The 20,700-nt window shown below is 46.2% G+C and overlaps 2 protein-coding genes across 2 annotated transcripts; both read left to right on the top strand.

Moving 5' to 3' along the window:
* Window positions 1-11,711: 11,711 nt before the first annotated feature.
* Window positions 11,712-15,394, top strand: LOC120836278. Its single transcript, XM_042291162.1, has 4 exons — window positions 11,712-12,144; window positions 12,205-12,455; window positions 14,839-15,208; window positions 15,317-15,394. Exons 1-4 carry the CDS (start codon window positions 11,797-11,799, stop codon window positions 15,392-15,394), a joined length of 1,047 nt encoding a protein of 348 aa, XP_042147096.1. The 5' UTR covers window positions 11,712-11,796.
* A 649-nt stretch (window positions 15,395-16,043) lies between these two features.
* LOC120836082 lies at window positions 16,044-18,717 on the top strand. The gene is made up of 4 exons (XM_040212106.2): window positions 16,044-16,203; window positions 17,191-17,433; window positions 18,346-18,517; window positions 18,678-18,717. Exons 1-4 carry the CDS (start codon window positions 16,044-16,046, stop codon window positions 18,715-18,717), a joined length of 615 nt encoding a protein of 204 aa, XP_040068040.1.
* Window positions 18,718-20,700: the final 1,983 nt, after the last annotated feature.

Raw genomic sequence — 20,700 nt, forward strand, 5'->3', positions numbered from 1 at the left:
CGAAGCTCTCAACGTGTACGCCACCTGTTCCTGTTGTTATGAATATCAAACGACCGGGTGCCTTGTCTGCGTGTTGGAAAAACAACAAAACCGCTCGGATTCGGAATTCATTAAAGCACTAAGCGCGTGCGATGTGCGCTGCCCGGCCAAATTGCGGGCGTTCCTATTACGCCCCGGCTGTCAATGCGGATGACCTGTCTATACACTCTATTTGCTCCCGAATATTTGTATGCTGTTTGCATGAAATAATAAACGGTTGAGAGCAAACCTTCTGAGTTACATATTGCTTACATAAAACGGGGTGCCCATAAAGAAAATTAGTTTAATTTTAGAGCGCAACTCTAAAGCGGGTTTCACACGCTGCCATTCCACGGCCGAAATCGCTGCCGCTAGCAGCGCGGCGGCACGGATCGCGAGGCTTCATTTCACATGAACGTTTTTTGCCGTTGCGATGACCGGTGTTGCTTGCAGCAAGCAGATGCCCTATTGAAAAAACCAGCTTAAGCTGGTCCCAGCTTCAAGCTGGGTTATTTCCCCAGCATGCCCAGCTTGGCATGCCGGTCATGCTGGTTGATCTGGTCATACTGGTCATGATGGTTGATCTGGTCCCAGCTTCAAGCTGGGTTATTGCCCCAGCATGCCCAGTTTGGCATGCTGGTCATGCTGTTAAACTGGTCATGCTGGTGAACTTCCCAACCAGTTTAACCTGTTTAAATTAATACACAGAATAAAAAAGCCAAGCTCGTCAGAAAAGCCAACTCGGCATCCAATTTATTATTTTCGTACTTGCGGCAGCCTCACATGAACTCAAATGCTACACATCCTCGGCGCTGACACAGTACTAACCGACGCACAGATTCTCGGTGCAAATTGTCTACAATGTTAATAAAACCAGATTGCTTATCTCTCAACACGAAAAAAATACTAGACACAGGCCAAAAACAGGCAATAGCAGACGAAAATACTACACGGACGAGAGAAGCGAACCTGGGTCCCGCCAGCGATGGGGGCGAAGCGGCAACTTGCGTGGTCGGCAGAGGCGAGGAAATCCGTGTGGCTTGGATGGCATTGGCGATACTCCTCGGCACCGCCGTCATTCTTGGGCACACACACGTTCGAAGACACGAAGCGACGCCGCAGTCGACGTCTGACATCTTCCCGCACTGAACGGACTGCCGCTCGCTGTCTTCTCAAAACCCGCTTCGCTTGCACCGTCGTTCAACTAGTCTCCAAACAACGCGCACACAGCCGTCCCTTCGATCTGCATGCCCTCTGCCCAAGCTATCCAAACGCGTCTTCGATTCTCCGTTTCTACCACTCTCTCTCTCCCTCTCTCTTTTCTCGCACACAAAGGTAGCTTGCAGCGCGCCTGACGCGCCCGGTGGTCTACCAAAAACGAGAGGACAAAGAACAGGACGTGGCCTCGTTCCAGCAGCCGACCTTGTCGCGCGCGCTCCCAGCAATGCCAGTTCGGCTATCTCTAGCCGACCTTGGCGTGCGCGCTCCCAGCATGACCAGCTTGACCACCACGATTATTATTTCGACCAGATTCACCAGCTTGTCTCCCAGCATGACCAGCTCGTCTCCCAGCTTGACCACATTGGCTCCATGGAAAACCAGTTTGACCAGTTAAGACCAGACTGGCTCCCAGCTACACCAGATTGAATCTAAAACCAGATTCGAGTGAGACCATGCTGGTTTTTACTTAGACCAGACTGACCAGCTTAAATTCCAGCTTGCCCAGCTTAAACCAGCTTGATTGCCAGCTAAACCAGTTTAATTACCACATTGACCAGTTTGACCACCTTGATTACCAGCTTGACCACCTTAATTACCAGCTTGACCAGTTTGATTTTCATGCTGGTTTTTCCAATAGGGTGTGCACAGTCGGTTACAGCGGCTTCTAACAACAATTTTAATGCCTTGGTTTTCAGTTTCCGATTTAATTTTACCTTAATAAAAAAAAAGCGTTTAAGATACTAAACAAACATTGGTCATATTTCTTCGTTTTTTTTTTTTTTAACTTCGTCGTCGCGGAGGGTGAAACCTCTGATCATCATCGGTAGCGTCATGGGCAGCGCCTTCGTCGGATGTAAAGACTCCAACTGATACGGCTGACCCTAACCTCCTGGACGGCGTTGGAGTAGTCGGTATTTCCGAAATGGGGTTATGTGCCTTACTTGGCGTGACCATCTGTGCTGGAAAAGATAAGTTAATGTCGCACAGTTCTTTTTCTTCTTTTTCATCTTGTTTTGTTTTTCTCACTAGCGCTCGCACCAGCCACTTCCGACTAGCGTCTCTTGCGCTCGCTACAGTGTGCACTCAGGCGAGGAAAGTAAAAAAGAGCCCCGTAAATCACTGAGAAAAAAAATTCCGAGGAAAGGGACATCAATCCTCCTCCTCCATAATCACCTCAACAGTTCCGACGTGACTACTGATTAAAGAACCGAAAGGAAAAAAGAAACCGCAAACCAGTCGCTGGCGTAGTTTCTCTGCTGGTCGTCTGCATCAAGGACGTGAAAATGTCAGCATTCTATGTGCCAGCTTTCCAAAAGATTTCTCCTCCTCTCACCCCTACTGAAAAAAACCATTTGAAATTCAAAGGGGTGGCAAACTGGTCGCCCGTTTGAATCAAACCTGTCGATCCGTTTGGATCAAACGTGATTATGGGATACGGGTACCCGTGTGGAAAAGGTACCCGTTCGAAACGGTACCCGTTTGATACAGGTGCCCGTTTGATACGGGTGCCGTATGGTACGAGTACCCGTTCGACATGGCACGTGACCACACGTTTGAACGTGCCCTTCGAAATGGCAAATTATGCGCTAGCCCTAAATGGGTATCGTCTGGGCGGTTGGTTATCTTAAACATATTTAAGACGTCCCGAAACTCATAAACGTATTTATAACACGGAGAAAACACGTAGAACAAATGCACTCGCGTAGGTGCTTGTAAGTGGACAGGAAAACCGACACAAAAGATTGTTTTCAATTTTCCTCGAAGTTTATTACCTCTTCTGTAGACAAGTACAAACGTGCAAGCGATCTGTGAACACTATACAGGTAGACTTTCGGGGAAATTATTCTCCTGGCTGCCGCGCGAATAGGCGCTGCATAATTTTTTAGATAATTTAGAAGAGTACGCGTAGAAGAACGGTCAATCTTTGCCAACACGTAGGTTGCAGTGCACTTACCATAACAAAATCGGACTTGAAAGAGGTAATCCGTGATATTTGTCGACACGGTCAAAGCAGGACAACCACACAAACACAAACGAGAGGGAACGGCTCCTTGGAAGTTTCAACACGATGCGGCGCACAAGCTGTCATTTGCCGAACCCAACCAAACCGCGAGAATTTGCGACTTCTTTGAAGAATCGCTCGTTGCCGACATACAGGTGGGTCTTTTCGAACACTGATAGCTTTGGGTGCACATCCAATACGTTGTCGAGAGACATCCCAATAAGACCGCAGGGTTAGGCGACAGATTGAAGCAGGTAGGACGAGCGAACTTCGAGCAGCAACTGACAACAAGCAGACAAAGAAAAAACCGGCTGCAAGGCGCGCCCTTCCGGATCTCGATGCTTATCAGCGTGTAGCTCGCGCGCTGCTGTGGGTCACGTGACAGGGGTGACAAGAGAGGAGGGAGGGGGCGAGGTCAAGGCGCTGGGACCACCGGGACAGCCCCTCTCCCTCTCCCCAGGCATTCCAGGGAGATGCGTTTTTGTAGCCCCTAAGAACAAACGCGCGCGCGCGCGCGCGCTCAAACTTTGGAAATGGCGGCGGGGCTGCCAGAAGCTCGGCTTGCGCCCGAGCGAAGAAAGAACTCAGCGCAAGCTCGTAGTTTGACTGCTGCAACGGCGGGCGTGCTCTCGCAATGCTCGATGTTCTTGCAGCCGCGTGTACGCGTGCTACCTTCGTTGCGTCTTGAATTAAAGTGAAACGGAGTCTAGACGTACATTCCTTCACGCGGTCGCGTCTTCTGCGAGAGAGATTCGAGCTGAATAAGTAAATTGAGGCAACAAAGATGGACAAAGTATTAAAGGTCTGTCAAAAATATCGGCTCACCAACGTCGCGCGTTTACGTAAAACAAAAAAAAAAAAGGTGTTAGTTTTAGTTGCAGTATAATCGAAAATCAGCGCAATTGAAATATAAATATAATTACTTGCATTACGCGGACGATCTGAAATCGATGAACCGGCGCTCCCAGCCTTCCGGAAAACATTGGCTGCCACGGCTGAAACGCTAGGCGTGCCCACGCCGCCGATCTGTACGTTCAATATCTTTTTTTTTTCTTTATCGCTGTACGTTCAATATCAAACGGGCTCCGGAGAGCCGTTTGATTAAACTGGTGCAGTTTGCAACATGGTCGCCGGTTTGAGCAAACGTGCGACAACTTTGCCCAAACGAGTCGCCCATTTGCCAAGACGAGCGACCCGTTTGCCAAATAGGTGACCGTTATGGCTCATACGGGGGACCCCTTTGAGCCATACGGGCGACCCCTTTGACAAACTGGTGACCAGTATGGTTAAACGGTTACCGGTATGGACCCGTTTATTTTCATATGGGCGCCAAATGGTTTTTTTCAGTAGGGACGGGATTTCCCACCGCGCTGTGAGTGGCCAGCGTAAACGCTGCCGCTCTGCCGCGGCGAAAAAGTTTCAACCTGATGGAACCGTGCCGCTCAGCCGCTGCAGCTGGCCAGAGCGTTGCGAAGGCAGAAATCGCGGCGCTCTGGGGCCAAAATCGCTGCATGTCAAACCCGCTTTAGGCGCCCGTTTTCAAGTTTAGTGGTGTCGCCGTTGGCGTCGGCGGAACCGAGCTAAATTTAGCAGAAACATTGACGTCACGTGCGCGGAAGGAGGGGAAACTAGGGACATGGAGGAGAAAAGGAGGAGGGGAGGATTAAAAAAGCAGACGAGGAGGAGGAGAGGAGGAGGAGGAGTAAGAAAGGATGGAAGTGGGATGAGAGATGAAGAGGAAGGGAGAGGAAGAGAAGTAAGAATGAAGGAGGAGGATTAGGGGAAAGGAGAAGAGAATAGGATTGATTGATTGATTCGGTTTTATTAGCGCAGCAGTGACCAAGGCTATAATGCACAAACAACTAGGACTATTGCTGAATTCAAGGTTAAAGAGAAGAAAGAGCTATAGTAGGGCTTGTAATTTAATAAAACAATGATCATGAAGGTACAAGCGCATATGATGTGGCAATGAATACAACGAACTATTAAAATTATAGCTGGTCCAGGAGTCTTATATCCTTAAGAAAGTTGAAAACACTTGTGTGGAAACAACGATTGATCTCTGAGTAAAAGGGTGAGGTGTAATGGTGTATGCTCTTGGTAAACCTTAGCAAAGTGTCTGTGGCGTTCTTGGTCATACAAAGGGCATACAAGTAAGATATGTAGGATGCTTAGCGGAATGTGGCGGTGGTCACACTCCGGAGCATCCTCCCCACGCAAAAGATGCCCATTGGTAAAACGAGTATGACCATTTCGCAGTCGGCACAAAACCACCTCATAAAAACGCTCGCGTTGACGTGCACTCTCCCATTCCTGAAGTAGTGGTTTTACTGCGTGCAACTTATTGTTTATTTCTCGGTCTCATTCCTCTTAAGACTTGCGTCTTATGGAAAATTTCACAACATGTCTATGTCTCCGTAAGCTATTTTCCACAGGTCTACTTCTCGATCCTCAGCTGTACTTGCTGCTCTGTCAGCATCCTCATTTCCGGCAATTCCGAAATGTGAAGGAACCCAGCATAAGATTATTTTTTTTCCGTTTTGTGGCTGAAATTAACCTGTTCCTTGTTTCTATTACATGTGGATTGCAATCATCTTACACTCTGGCAAGAGCTCTTAAAGCACTAAGTGAGTCGGTGTAAACAATTGACTTGTGAGCTTTTGTCTGAGGATGTTATCTGTGGCGAGGAGTAATTCATAGAGCTCTGCCGTAGGACTACAGGCACTCCCAAGTAGCACGGATTCTGGCCAAGAAATGGCCAATGTCTGGCTATGGTCTTTTGGCCAGTCGCCAGAGAGTGGCCATTCAATGGCCAATGCATGACCGATGGCTGATGGCCAGTGGCCATTGGCCAATGGCCAGATAAAGGTCGGTCACCGGCCAGTCTCTGGCCACTGTCTGGCCACTTGGCCAAGGATCATTGCCAGCCATTGGCCGATGACTGGCCGACTCTGTGCTGCTTGGGACTTTCAATAATTCTCCGGACAAGCTGCATCCCAGGCCCGATCACTGCGCAACCCAAAGAGGAATCATTTTTACTACCATCAGTGTCGAAACTTATAAAACCGTGATACTGTTCTTGGAGCTCAAGGAATTTTTGCCTCAGGACTTCGCGAGGAGTGTCTTTTTTGTTGAATTTTGTTAGCTCCAGTTCGCAGTGAATGGGAACTAGATACCAAGGGGCTGCCGAACTCATGCACTGTACAACTGGAGGCAACACGTCCACTCCTACAGACTGCGCAAAATTGCGAACTCTCATGGCAAGAGGTGAAACAACTGAAGGCTTATTACTGAAAGTTCGCTCATAGCGTATTTGTTCCATGCAGTGTAAGGTTGGATGGTTAGGAACCGACCTAATACGCATAAAATACGTGAAGCCCAGTTCATATCTTAATTTCTCCTGAGAGAGCTCGTTTGCTTCTGCGTATAGACTGAGGACAGGAGATGTGCGAAAAGCCCCGGTAGCAAGCCGCAGCCCCTGATGATGAACAGGGTCCAGCATTTTGAGAACCGACGTCCGGGCAGAGCCATACACAATACAACCGTAATCAAGTCGGGATCGAACGACGGACCGATAGATACGTAAGAGGCAAAGACGGTCAGCACCCCAGGACACATGCGACAGGACTTTCCCAAGCAGCACCAGAAAGTGAATTTCGATCGGCCGACGGCTGGCCAGTGTCTGGACAGCTTGGCCACTTTAAGTGCTTGGCCACCGGAGTCATAAACAAGGCCGGCAAGGGTCCGGCCGCAAACTAGCTGTGTTTAGCTTGTCCGCCGGAGACATAAACACTGCCGGCAAGCGCCTGGCCAGAAGTGCTCATTTTCAGCTTGGCCGCCGGAGCCATAAGCACGGCCGGCAAGTGTTTGGCCAGCAGTGGTGATTTTCAGCTTGGCCGCCGGGGACATAAACACGGCCGGCAAGTGTTTGGCCACAAGTGCTAATTTTCAGCTTGGCCGCCGGAGACATAAACACGGCCGGCAAGTGTATGGCCAGTAGTGATGATTTTCAGTTTGGCCGCCGGAAACATAACCACGGCCGGCGAGTGTTTGGCCAGCAGTGCTGATTTTCAGCTTGGCCGCCGGAGACATAAACACGGCCGGCAACTGTTTGGCCAGCAGTGCTGATTTTCAGCTTGGCCGCCGGAGGCATAAACACAGCCGGCAAGTGTTTGGCCAGGAGTGCTGATTTTCAGCTTGGCCGCCGGAAACATAAACACGGCCGGCGAGTGTTCGGCCAGAAGAGCTGATTCTCAGCTTGGCCGCCGTGGACATAAACATGGTCGACAAGAGTTCGGCCAAAAGTGCTGATTTTCAGTTTCGCCGCAGAGACAATCATATTCTAAACTTTCATCGTGTTGACCAAACTTTGGCATAAGGACGGGCAGCAAGAGAAGCATCATGAGCGAGTGGTTGGCAGGATATTAGTGCGAACACTGTTAGCGCAAGCAAACGATCACCGTTTTATTCAGTTTTTTTTTTCGTTCGACTTAAAAGGCTATTGTCTTAACTAGCACTGTCTTGCGATATGTTCATTTAGAACATTACTAGAAGTGGGAAAATATTGTGCCCGTCGTTGTTCTAGGAATATAAAATACGAAAGCAGCGCCGACGTCATCTTCGCGCTAACAATACCGCTCTGTCGCTGCGCGGCCCTCTTAGCACGAATACCACATCCGCGATTTTTCGGTTAGTGCTCCACATATTTACTTCCCAACTGCACTCAAAGAAAAAAAAGTTGTAGTTGGGTGCATCGGGCGCACATGGTCCCCTTTCCTGGAAGACGCATTCTCCGTTACCCAGCCAGCGTACCTCCATACCGACCATAAGCCCCCTTCTCTACCTTAAAAACCTATAGGTGTATCAATGCACTCAGCTTAGTAAACCGCCACGCTAGCCACGCACCCCGATCAGCTTGACTTGAATCAGATAAGATTGGATATTTCAGGCTTTGTGTGTTGGAAGCGCCTAAACAAGACGTCTCTCATATATTGATTAAACTTAAGCTAGTCTCAGTAATGTTTTAATTAGGCACTAGGATCCTGATTTCTTGAGCCAAGGGACGTTAACAGCTTCGGTTAAAACCGCAACGGAAACGTTCGAAATCGAACCACACGTAAAATAAAAAGAAACTGAACATCTCAACCTATATCTGCAGAACGCTGGTTTTGTTGTTAACAACGTGGTTGTTGGCGGGTGGTGGGCAACGCCGTGACGCTATTGACGCTATCGTGGTGATTGACGCCAGTGATGCTCGGCCGTACTACACAGTAAAAGTTTTTACACCTTTAAGGATGTAAAAGGGGTGTTGTAGAACTTTCACCCTCGGCTACACCCTTTTAACATCCTAAAAACTAGGAATACAACCTCATAATTTTACCGAAAAAATGCTGTTTCGTGTTACACCCTACATTTAGTGAAGAATGTGAGAAGGGTGTAGAAGAGGGTGCTAAATAAATAATGTGAAATGGTTTTGGAAAGCTTATATATGGCTCTGTACATAATGTACAGGTAAGATTTCTGCTTAAAAAGCAACGGTTGTTAGCAGTCTTGTTTCTTATAGTGTCAGTTGTAATTCATTCAAATAGCTAATAATAAAGTGCCTCTTTTGCATTAAATTTTTATGTTTGCAAACAAAGTTCATATTTAATTTTCTTACAAATCACTCCATGCTCAGAAATCGGAAAGTAGGGTGAAATGCTCTATACTAGAAGTTTTTACAAATATTTACGGATGGAAGTGTGCAGTAAGAAAATCAGTTAGTCTCGAGTTTATATCTGGCAACATGAAATCAAAATATTGTGAAAATGTTTGACAAATATTCATGACATGCTGCTAGAACCTGTCTCATGACCATGTCAACCCGAGTAAAATATTCACTTGAGAATATGGTGACATGCACAAAAACTCACACATATAAAGAGGCAAATACCATAATAGGCCAGTCCGAGACATCCCATAAAAAATGGCCTATGGTCGTCTATGGGAAATTCAATGGGAGGCTATCACCCCCTGTAGCTTAGCATGGTCGGCCTCAAAAATTTATAGATACAGTTACAGCCAGCTATAGAAAAGTTTAGGGCCCTGCGTCTAAAGTCTCAGGGCTGTGTTTCAATAACAACAATAATAATAATAATAATAATAATAATAATAATAATAATTTATTTGGGTAGATATTTCTTCAAATCGAGGCACGGGTCTGTCAAAGCCTGTAAAGGCTTGTGGGACAGCACCCTACAGGTCATAGTCACAATATCCCCACACACAAACAGTGTCAAGCTCCTCATACAGTTGCTACTCTCGAATTAAATAAAATATGATGAAAAAACATACACATAGGTTCAATAACTACACTGTGATGCAATAGATGGATATGTAAAAATAAAAACCATACATGCGCACACACACTCACGCATAGTTGTGTTGTTCAATTGAAATCTTGGAGCACTTGTTTGAGTTCTTTTAAAGAGTTCACACCATATATGGTTTCTGGCAAGTCATTGAAGGTTGAAGGCACATAAAAATTGCGAACACGTTTTCCATAGTTCGTGGTGATAAAAGGCACTTTATAGCGTTCGGTCCGACGAAGTGATCTAGACGCTCTGTGAGGCTCTTTATAGTCATCGTTCCAAAAGTATTTCAATACAACAGTCTGAATGAATAAAGCATAGAATAATGCAAACCTAAAGTTGTTATTTTTTCTTCTTCAGGTTGTGACGATGAACAGTAGACAATGCTCTTAAACATTCCTTTCAAAATTGAATCAATTTTTTGGCACCATATCACAGACCCATGCCCGAAAATTGTTATGCCATACCTTAAAACACTGTACGCTAACGCTTGAGCTATCATCTTTTCGGTTGATATGGGAATTAATGATCTTGTATTATAGAGTAAGCACGACACCTTTCTCAATTTTTTACAGATATAAGACATGTGAAAATTCCATGACAAAGCACTATCAAACTCAATTCCTAAGTACTTAACCTGATCTGCATAAGGCACTGGGCAGCAGGTGCTGTCTGCACAGTCAGACGTATGCATGTAAAGTGGATGATCAAATGTTATAATTTTTAGGGGATTATGAAAGCAAATAAGTTTAGTTTTTGATATATTTACCTCAAGACAATTTCTTTTAAACCAGTCAAGTAAGCAGCACGTGTCTTTTTGAAGTAGCATCATTGCTGTAGCATAATCAAGATGGAGCGAGAGCAACACCGTGTCGTCAGCGTATTGGAATAGTCTACATGTGGAGACAGCGTTGGACATATCGTTGACTAACACGTTGAAAAGAAGAGGTGACAAAATAGATCCCTGGGGGACTCCAGCTTTTAAATTTACCTTGGAGCTTCGTCTATTGTTTATAGAGACTACTTGTGTACGGCCGCTCAAAAAGTTTTGAAGTAGAGAAAAGAATGGACCGCGGAATCCAATTTTATGGAATTTTTTAAGTAGAATGCTATGGCTGACCGTGTCGAATGCCTTCGACACATCAATAAAAAGTGCACACGCGACTTGACGCCTTTCAAAAGCAAGATGCAATTCATCAGAAAAATCTTCCAGAAGTGGCCACTAACGAAACTATATTGTCTAGATGATAGAATATCAAAGCTATCTAGATACGACGTCATAGTATTAAGGATACGTTTTTCCAAAATTTGGACTATACAAGGTAAAATTGAAATTGGACGGTAATTGTTAAGTTTTTTACGCTCTCCACCTTTGAATAAAGGCTTTACTAAGGCACTCTTCAAATCATCCGGAATTTTCCCATTGGAAATGAAACCATTTAACATATAAAGGAGTACGTGCTTTATAAAATCATAATTTCTCCGTAGGTCTTCTGCATTGATTCCATCTATACCAGGGGACTTGTTTGATTTAAAACTGAAAAGTGCAGTTGTAACATCAAGCTCCGTCATCTGAGGAAGGAAAGCCGAAGAAGCATTTGAGTCTACAGTCTCTGCCGAAAACAGAGCGTCATCACGGGCTACTCCGGAGAATTTAGCGAAGAACGTATTAAAGGACCCATGAAACGATTTTAACATCGAGAGAACGTGCACCTTATTGCCCTTTTTTTGTTTACTTTAGCACAAAGACCATAAAACACGACTACTTCTCTCGAAATGTCGCAAATGCGCTGCGTAACCGCAAAAACAAAAAGGAACTATTTCTTGACTTAACTTCACGCACGGCAGCCATAGGAACTAACTTTGTGACGTCACGGCGGGTGCTGTTATTGATATCGCTTTTGAACAAGTATATTCTCAGTTTAATGCTAATATTTAGAAATGATTTCGTTCCAACATAAACAAATGAATCGAAAGTTTTATAATCTTGTTCAGCACACGAAGTTTTCGCAGCGCCATCTCTCCGGAGTAAGTCAAAGCATCCCCTCCCCGCTGCTCCGCTGCCTAGCAACGTTGGTTGCCTGCTACCGGACCAGAGGTGTGATCGACGCGGTATCAAAACAACGTTTCGGCAGCTGCGTGGTTCCTTTTCTTTCTCGTGCGCCTGGTTCGCCTGCCTGCAACTAGCCATTGCGAACATTCGCGATGCCCACCGGTTGCGGTGTTCCGCTCTGCCCCAACCGTAACCAGAAGAATCCCGTGATTCGGGGCAGGAACCTCGTGTACCACTCCTTACCCCGCGAGGAGCCCCTCCGAAGTGCGTGGTGCCGAAGCATCGGCAGGGAGGACCCCGGGAAGGCAGACGTACGCGTTTGTTCGGAACACTTCAACGGCGATAAGGACTACGTTCGCATAGCGAGTGTTCTGCGCGATGCTGGACAGACGTTGAAGCGCGTTAGCCTCAAGTCCACTTCTGTGCCTTCGCTTCGACTGCCCCCCTTCGCGAGGTCTACCCAAGCAAAGGAGCCACCGTCGAAACGCCGAAAAACTCTGGTAAGCATGTTACTCATTTCAGTGCAAGTCAGATTGTCAAGGAACATTCTGTTTTTTCAGGGTGATGAGCCGATTGGGGACGCCGGCTGCTCCGAGGATAGTGCTCCGAGTGCGCCTCGTGAGCTCTGCTGTTCGTGCGGTCACCGACCAGCCTCACACGACGCAGCAGTTCAAGTGGACCCGGAGGAAGTGCAAGCGCCTACAAAAGTCCCCCGGCCGCCTGCTAGGAAAGACAAGGCTGTGGGAACGGACCCTCGGCTGGGGAAAAAGTCTGTCGGTAGGCATGAATATTATCGTGGCAATTTGGACCAGTTGGTTTATGATCACGTAAAAAAAAAGTGCCAAAAAACACAGGGACGAGAAAGTAGACAGACAAAGAGTGCTCTTGTCTGTCTACTTTCCCCTCCTTGTGTTTTTTGGCGCTTATTTACAAGGTGATGAGTATTATACACGATTAGTTCGACATTTCCATATGAAGACGGCGTTTTTTAAGTCGTGGGTGTGACAAACAATCCAGATATCTATAACCTTTGTGGATTAAGAACAGCGGGAGGATGGAGAGGAGAAAATTACCTCTTCTCACCGATTGGTATTTTCTTCCTTTCCACTCTCCTCTCAAGCATGTACTCCGCTAATGTGAAGAGAGAGGAAGAGAGAGTTCTCCTGCTATTGTTACCCTGCAACAGACTATATAGATAAGTTCATGTTTAAAGCTCCCGGGTATCACAAGTGTAAATGAGACCGAACTGCAAGGAAGAAGTTGAGGTGCAACCAGTGCATGCAAACGCTTGCATGTACAGGATCTGGCCATAAAAACATTGACATTTAAAATGCCTAGCAAAAATTAGATTTATAACATGCACATCTGAAAATGGGTGCATCAACGTTGCTTCCCTGAAAATTTTGTCTAATTGTTTTTTAAGGGGTTGACTTGGGAGTAGTGAGTTACTTAAAATAAAACAAAAAGGCCGCAGTGCATTTTTTCTGGCCTATAGTGGTCATTTTCTGTCTACATATTGGTTTGCATGTGTTTTAGGGTGGCCTACTTAGTGCTAAAAGCTTTTTTTTTAATTGATGGCAATTATTTTGATCGTTGTCAGTGTTTCCTGATACATTCTTGGCGTTTTTGTGTTCAGTACGCCACCTAGCAGCAAGGGCTCGAGCGGCTGCGCAGACGGAATGTACTGCTGCCGTTTTTGTCCGATTTTTAAACATTCATATACTATTCAAAGTTTATGCCTGAAACAATTAAATAAAAAACTTGAGACGAAATGCCCTTGTGCCCAATTTTAGGTGAGTATATTTGAAATTCAATTTTTACTAGGCAGTTCAAACATGAAGGTTGTTACAGTCATGTCCTGTACAATCCAAGGAAGTCTTGCTGAGAAATGTAGCTCCCGCCAGGGCTCAATTTTCCTACAGCTGACACAAAGTGAGGCATAATGAGCAATCGGACTGTGTCAATCTTCCTTCCCTTTAGGCACGCAGGGAAACACCTATGCCAAGGTGGTGACAACTCAGTCGGCACAGACTGAAGAGTTGGAGCTACTTGGCACCGCAAGTGCCACCACCACCACCACCATCACCACCGCCGCCGCCACTGCCGCCGCCACCCCCGCCGCCGCCACCGCCACCCCCGCCACCGCCGCTGCCGCCGCCGCCACCGCTGCCGCTGCTGCCGCCGCCGCCGCTGCTGCCTCTTCAGTGCCACCAATGAGACCCGTCTTAGCACCTGCCACTCCTGTACCCACGGAGACGGTTCGGACCCCAGTGCTAGATGATCCAGACAACAGCGCGGATCCTTTGTACGAGCCATTTGTGGAGCGGAGCTTCGTCGAGTAAGAATGCTTTCATCCTTAAACTAAACGGGCTGATTTACGCTCCGTCTAATGCAACAGCACCAAAGGAAGTGAGGCCAAAAATTTGGCAGTCGCTAAGAAATTAGAATGTGTGACACACCCTGAATCAGGCACATAACCAGGATGCTCCCATGGCAAAGTGTCATAGGTAGGGAAGAGGGAGAGGAGGTTCCGAGACTGACCTGTTTCTAGTGGCACTGGATTATGTGTAAGCTATAAGTGCTTTCCCCTGAAATGCTAGGAGAGCATCAATGTTTCGTTAGCTTTGTAGGTTTTTGAGGAGAGCATGAGCATCTCAGTTTCTTTAGCATGCTCGATTTGATTTGTTCCCCTATTATAATGTCGACAGCACACCTCTCGTGCTCAAGCTCACCTCTAGTTAAAGCTGTCTTATGTTCTGACCAAAGTTTTTAGACCAAAGGCATCTAGAGACTGTGCCAGTAGTCTAAGTTTAACGAGCACCTGTATAACAAACAAACTGTATTGACGTTCCACACTGATATTGCGTCGGAACATTGTTATTGCAAGTTTGAACTACTAATAAATTAGTGTTCAAATGCAGTTAAAATTGTGAAAATAGTGCAAGTTTAAGCTTCTGATAACGTAGTAATATGGAAATTTTTTTCTTTAAATTTTCATATCACTATTTTATTAGTAGGTCAAATGCTTAAATGAATTTTTGAGAGCGTTCATCAATTTCGCCTTACTATAATTGAGATATTTATACCTATATACTTGAATGATCGGTGCCTTCTGGAATATGTAAAATATTATTTTGTAACGTTGCATCTCAGCTAAGCTAGCTCACAAGCCCTCACACTAGATATTTTTTTAGGGATCACCCTATCACAGGCGAGGAGCCAGCTCACAAGGAACGCGAATTCATCGTGTTCGAGAGCCAACTGCGACAGCTGTTTAAAGTCTGCAAGACCTGCTACAGGCCATGTAAGGTGTCCACTTCGACGAACACCACCGTTCTCACGGTGCACACACTCTGCCCTGCTGGGCACTCCCATCGCTGGGACAGCATGCCGTCCATCAAAGGCAGGGCTCTGGACACCCTGCTGCTGTCGGGAGCCATACTGTTCACGGGGTCATCTCCAACGAAGACGCTGCGCTTGTTCGAGCTCATCAACCTCCAGGGGATGTGCGAGAAGACGTACTTCAACTATCAGCGAACAATATTGCGCCAAGCCATCGAACAGGTGACAATTAATGAGATCAGTTTTTTCCTGACATGTTCTTGAACCCCAATGCAGTGTCGCTTTATATGTTTATGCCAGTATGAAACATTTCAAAACTTTTTGCAACAGGTGTGGACAGACGAGCAGGGCAAGCTGCTGGATGAGCTTCGTGACCAGCCACTGGACCTTGCTGGTGATGGGAGATGAGACTCCCCCGGCTTTTGTGCCAAATATCTCACTTACTCCCTGTTTGTGGGTCACGTGAACAAGATCCTTCACTTCGAACAGGTTCAGGTTGGAGAGGTAAGGAATGGCATGCAATTACCTTATTGGGGAGGTGAGGGATGCATGAAACCACCTTATTGTGGAAGTGAGGAATGAATGGAACCACGTGATTGTGGAGGACTTTTTGGGCTGATAACCTTTTGAAACAGAAAAGTACAGTAGAGCACACACTACAGCCTACTGCTACATTTTTGTCTTTGTGATACGCACTTGAAGTGTATAGCTCTTCTCATCTAGAATGAAATAGGTGAAAATTGTTAAGGCTGTAGGTTACCTGACATCGGTACACTCATCTTCACAGTGAGGGTGAACAAGCTAAGTCGTTGGGTCGTCACCACCAGTGCGTCAAAATCACGCCAGCGGCAAAAAAGGCACAAAGAAGGTGCGTCACCTTCAAAGGTGACGCACCTTTGAAGCGCTGGCAGAGGCAGTCGAACAACAGAGCTTGTTCACCCTCATATCTGAGGATGTCTGTACATCTGAGATAATCATTGCTGATACTGATTTTTGAAATATGTTGTTCCATTTTACACTGAATACACAGTGCGACACAGTCCGCAACAGTGGACAGATGGAGAAAGAAGGCCTGGTGCGGTCCCTGGACTTCCTCAAGAAGAAGGACATCACTGTGCGGTCTCTGACTACAGACAGACACCGTTCCATTGGGAAACACATGAGGGAGCAGGAACCAGGCATCCTGCACTACTTCGACGTCTGGCACGTCTCAAAAAGTAAATGCAATTTGTTAGGACCTCATGCCACTGTATGCAAACGAACAAACCATACTGCTTGCCAACATAGCAGAGTGGGTATTGCTCACCGAAAGTTTTCTGCAGTATCATATTTGCACTTTTTTGCATTGTATCTTAAAGTGTTTTGATCGGATGAAATTTGACCACTTAGATTAGGGCCCCAATTGATAGGGCCCCAATTGAGCACGCCTTACTACAGCAGAATTTGAGAGCCCATCACGGACCGTGTACCGACAGAAAATTAACAAAAACATATTTTTGTTTTATAGTATTGCCAGCCGCCAGTGCTCAATCAGAGCAGTTGTTGCTAACAGTGCATTTAACACATCTATATACAATGGTTACCTATGGAATTTGTTTAGCGGCATTAGGTCTTTATAGTCTGTCACCTTAAAATATTTTGTCTTGCGGGTCTTTTAAAGGAATGCTGAATTGCTTGCTTGTGCCCTTCTGAAACCAATGTTTTCCCATGTGCTTCGTGAACTCTCATTGCTTGCTTCTGCTCATTTTGCACTGGGATGGCAGCACCATCCAATTATTTTTGGGAGTAATTTTTATTCACGGCAAGAATTGCGCTAGGGGCGCTTTAGCAGTCCTCACATGCCCGTCATCTATTGGCTCGGTCAGAACTCGGAGAGCCAATCACAGCGACCACCGGAGGAAGCTCGGAGGATGACGAGGCCAAAAGCATGCTTAGATCAAAATATGAAGACAAAATTTTGACCTCGTCATCCTCACTCTGGGTTGCGAGACAATCTACTAGGTGGTGATTCCCAAACTTCTCGGCGCGAATAGAGCACGAAAATATGTTTCCGTCTCTATGTACGCTTTCCTGTAAAGTGAATTATTCTCCAATATGAGCGGTGTCAGCAAGCCTATTCTATGTTCAAGAACTATCTTTATGCAGACTACAAGTTAGAAGGACCAGAAAGATTGTACTAATTTTGCTCGCTCGTCGAACTGCAGGCATCAAGAAGAGCCTGAACGCGGCAAGCAAGGGGCAGGACTGTGGTGCACTTGCTCTGTGGGCACAGCCAGCTTCAAACCACATGTACTGGTGCGCGGCAGCTAGCCGTGGCAATGGTGACCTCCTTGTGGACGCCTGGGCAAGCCTAACCAGGCACGTCATCAACGTCCACAAAGACCATCCTGGGATGTACACCCGGTGCTTTCATGCGCCCATTGAAGAAGGCGAATGGATGGAGCCAGGTAAGGAGGCAGTTTACATACCTAATCAGACTTACTTTTTCGTCCATATTTGGTGTTTATTGTAGGGTTGTGTGACTAGTGGATCGAATCGAATAGCGCTGCGTCATTCATAGCCTTGACAATACAAGGGAAAGCCCAGACAACCGGTTCTTTCAACAGTGCAGAAGCTAGGGATGACGCTGCGCTATTCGATTCAAGCCACTATTCGCACTACCCTAGTTTGTTGCTTTGTCTGGCCTTTTTCAAACTAGGGGACAACCGGAGAAGCTCTAAACCTTTTTTTAATGCATCTCTCAATATTCCCGGGCTTTAGAGGAACGCAATTTATTTGTTGTCATTTCTGTTGCTTGTGCGAGCTAGCCAGCTTTGACAGCCCTGAAAAGTTGGGGGAAAAGCGTGCCAGAAGTGGTCGCCATGACTACCTTACTCATGTCCGCGAGGGCTGCTGCAGGACGATTAATTAATAACGGTAGAGCACCAGTGCACCTAGAAGAGCACATCAACTCAGTACGTCACATCAAAATGAAAGTGGTACACTGTCTGGATTTTTGATTGAAAAGTACCGCAAGAGGAAAGAAAAATTATGCATTTAGTACACTACATTTTGTACAAACATGTTTCAAAAAGTGTATTTTGTTAATGCATATTCACCAAAAAGAAAGGTAAACTTTTATCTGCACTTATATTCATTGATAAAAGCTGAAAATTTCATTTCCAAATAAAAACCGGAAAGGTTGCCATAATTGGAAGAAAAATAAAAAATAAAAATGCCGCAGCCTAAACATTAGTTACAAAGGATACTACCTTCAAGAAATACAACAAGGTTTACCAACAACTCAGCGTAAAAGTACCAATCTTTTGTTAATTACTGTTTGCTCCGACAAGCTGAGATTCCCTTTTTTATTGGTTCAGAAACGCCTGTCCATGCAAAGTTTGTGGACATCGTGACGAGGAAGCAGCTGCTGAAGGACCTGCAACAGCTGTCCCCGGACACACAGACTTATGCCCTGGTGTCTTACCACAGTGTCCTGAACGGCTTCGCAGCGAAAGGGTTTGCCTTCAGCACAGGAGGTATGGTCGCCAGGTATGTTGTAACAATTTTAGGGGTCTAAAAGAAGATCCTCAGGTTGCCTGCCGTTTTATGTTAAAATATCATAGCCCAGACTTGTTTTGTGTGTTTCCTGAGTTTTGTCACAATGTCGTAATTTTGTACCTTAATCATTCTACTTTAACCTCCTAATCAGTCACAACTGCAGTATGGCTGTGCTTTATCAAAATGAGTAGGTTTGCAAAGCATCTAACACATGTGCAAATATGAACACACTGATTCACGTGATGAAGCTAGCTTCATCGTGGCTGCGGAATGCTTGAGAATCCAACAGTAAGATATAGCAAAACAGATTGTTGGACCAGATTCCCTATTCGTCCAGAACGCGCGTTGCAGCGCTCCACTACAACGAAAACAGCAGCAGGGGCCAGGCCATCACACAAGCGGGTGAGATGCAGTGGAAGATGACATCTCCCAAGGCAAGGAAGGGACACCACAGCGTCAATCCCAGGATGACAAAAGCCACATATGGTAATATAAGAAGAATTCTACTGTTCAGAGATACCTTTACTTTTCCCTACAAAATTTTGATGTTTGGAGTTACAGTGTAGACCGCATATAACGTATGTCGTGGGAGTCGCGAAAATCCGCATTATAAGCGGTACCGCGCTATAACCAAAACACCAATTTTTCAGGCCAAAATACATGCCATAAGACAACTTACCTTTGTAAAAGAATTTATTTTATGTTAGATGAATAATAAAGTTTAGTTTAAGGAAAGTCTTCAATTAACCAGACTATTACACTTCTCTATCAAGTGTGTCCCACATTTTGAAAGAAATGAGTGACTTTTGCCTGGCACCGCCTTTTAACGGCGTCGCGGGTTGCGGACGGATGTTGCGAGCATTCAGGATTGCTAACCCTAATCACTTTTCTCCGGCGATGAAAACACGTGAAAATTCGCACCCTTTATACGGTACGCGCCAGTAATACCTTCAACTTGAGCACAGGCATGAAATGCTCCAAATAAGAAATCCGGACAATGTTCGCAAACACTAATGCTTAGAAAACACCACTGTAGTCGAAGTAAACAAACACGACGACACGGGCGTTTCTGCCGTCTTGAGAGTGCCGCCACGACATCACCGCACGAGTAGGTGGATCTTCCCTTCTAGTACGTGCTGGGTTATCATAGCGACGCACAACGAAAGTTCACAGTCAAGGATAGCGCTTTTACGCGGAACGATGAGCTTCCACCACGCCGTCTACGTCGACGATCACAACCGACGCTATGTTTGCGGATAGAAGAAGCCAGCCCGCGACCGGTATGCAACGCACGCGACCAGTTCTCGACCTGCGATTGGTCTGTCGTTGCGGTTGTTTCCAACACAGCGGAGGGACGCACGCACGTGAGCGACACGTGCGTGCGTCCCTCCGTCGCTATGGCGACTGAAGCCTCTCTCTTCCCTTCTCCCTGCTTCTTCGAGCAACCTCCTTGCCCTGCGAGTGCCCCTTGCGGCTAGCGCCGTTATCTAGTGTCGCACAGGGAATCCAATCGCAATTCGGCTGACAAATATTATTTTAAACATCAAGTCGGGACAACACTCCTCTCGAACCCTTCCCTATTACTTTAGGAAAGAGAGATCCACTTTCATGGTGGGGAGTTGCCCAGCTTGCACGGCGCTACAGGTTTAAATTTGGCCTTTTGCCTGACCCTCTCTTCCGTCTCATACTTCCTCCACGGAGTGCCAAGAAGCCCCCAACCTCCCCGGCTCAGCAGCCCAAGCTGCTGTCGACAATTGACACATCGTAGACCAGAGACCTAACCATCCTCTACACGGTCATCGCGCTTCCCTCAATCGTCCCGTTTCCCCAACCTCCCCCTTCGTCCTCCTCTTTCTATCCCCATCGGCTTTCCCGAGGCAAGTGGTGAGCAGCTAGCCGCTCCAGTAAATTTGTAGATGCAAGTCACAAGGTGTGTTGTGTGTTTCGTTTTGTTACATGCCTCTTTCGTTTTAAATCAAGGAATTCTGACGTACATGTAGTTCAAAATCTGCTCAGTTAAAAAAAGCTCAACCACTCACAAATATGGTCAGACAACGCTGCGAAACTCATCAAACACTTGATGTTGGGCTACTAAGCCTTTTTTACTTCCGAACATAAATCACCCTACGTTCTCATTTTTGTGAAAAACTGGAAGTCCTACTCTAATCTCATTT

The sequence above is a fragment of the Ixodes scapularis genome, unplaced genomic scaffold (genome assembly GCF_016920785.2).
Source record: "Ixodes scapularis isolate PalLabHiFi unplaced genomic scaffold, ASM1692078v2 PGA_scaffold24__2_contigs__length_7659602, whole genome shotgun sequence".
Lineage (NCBI taxonomy): Eukaryota > Metazoa > Arthropoda > Arachnida > Ixodida > Ixodidae > Ixodes > Ixodes scapularis.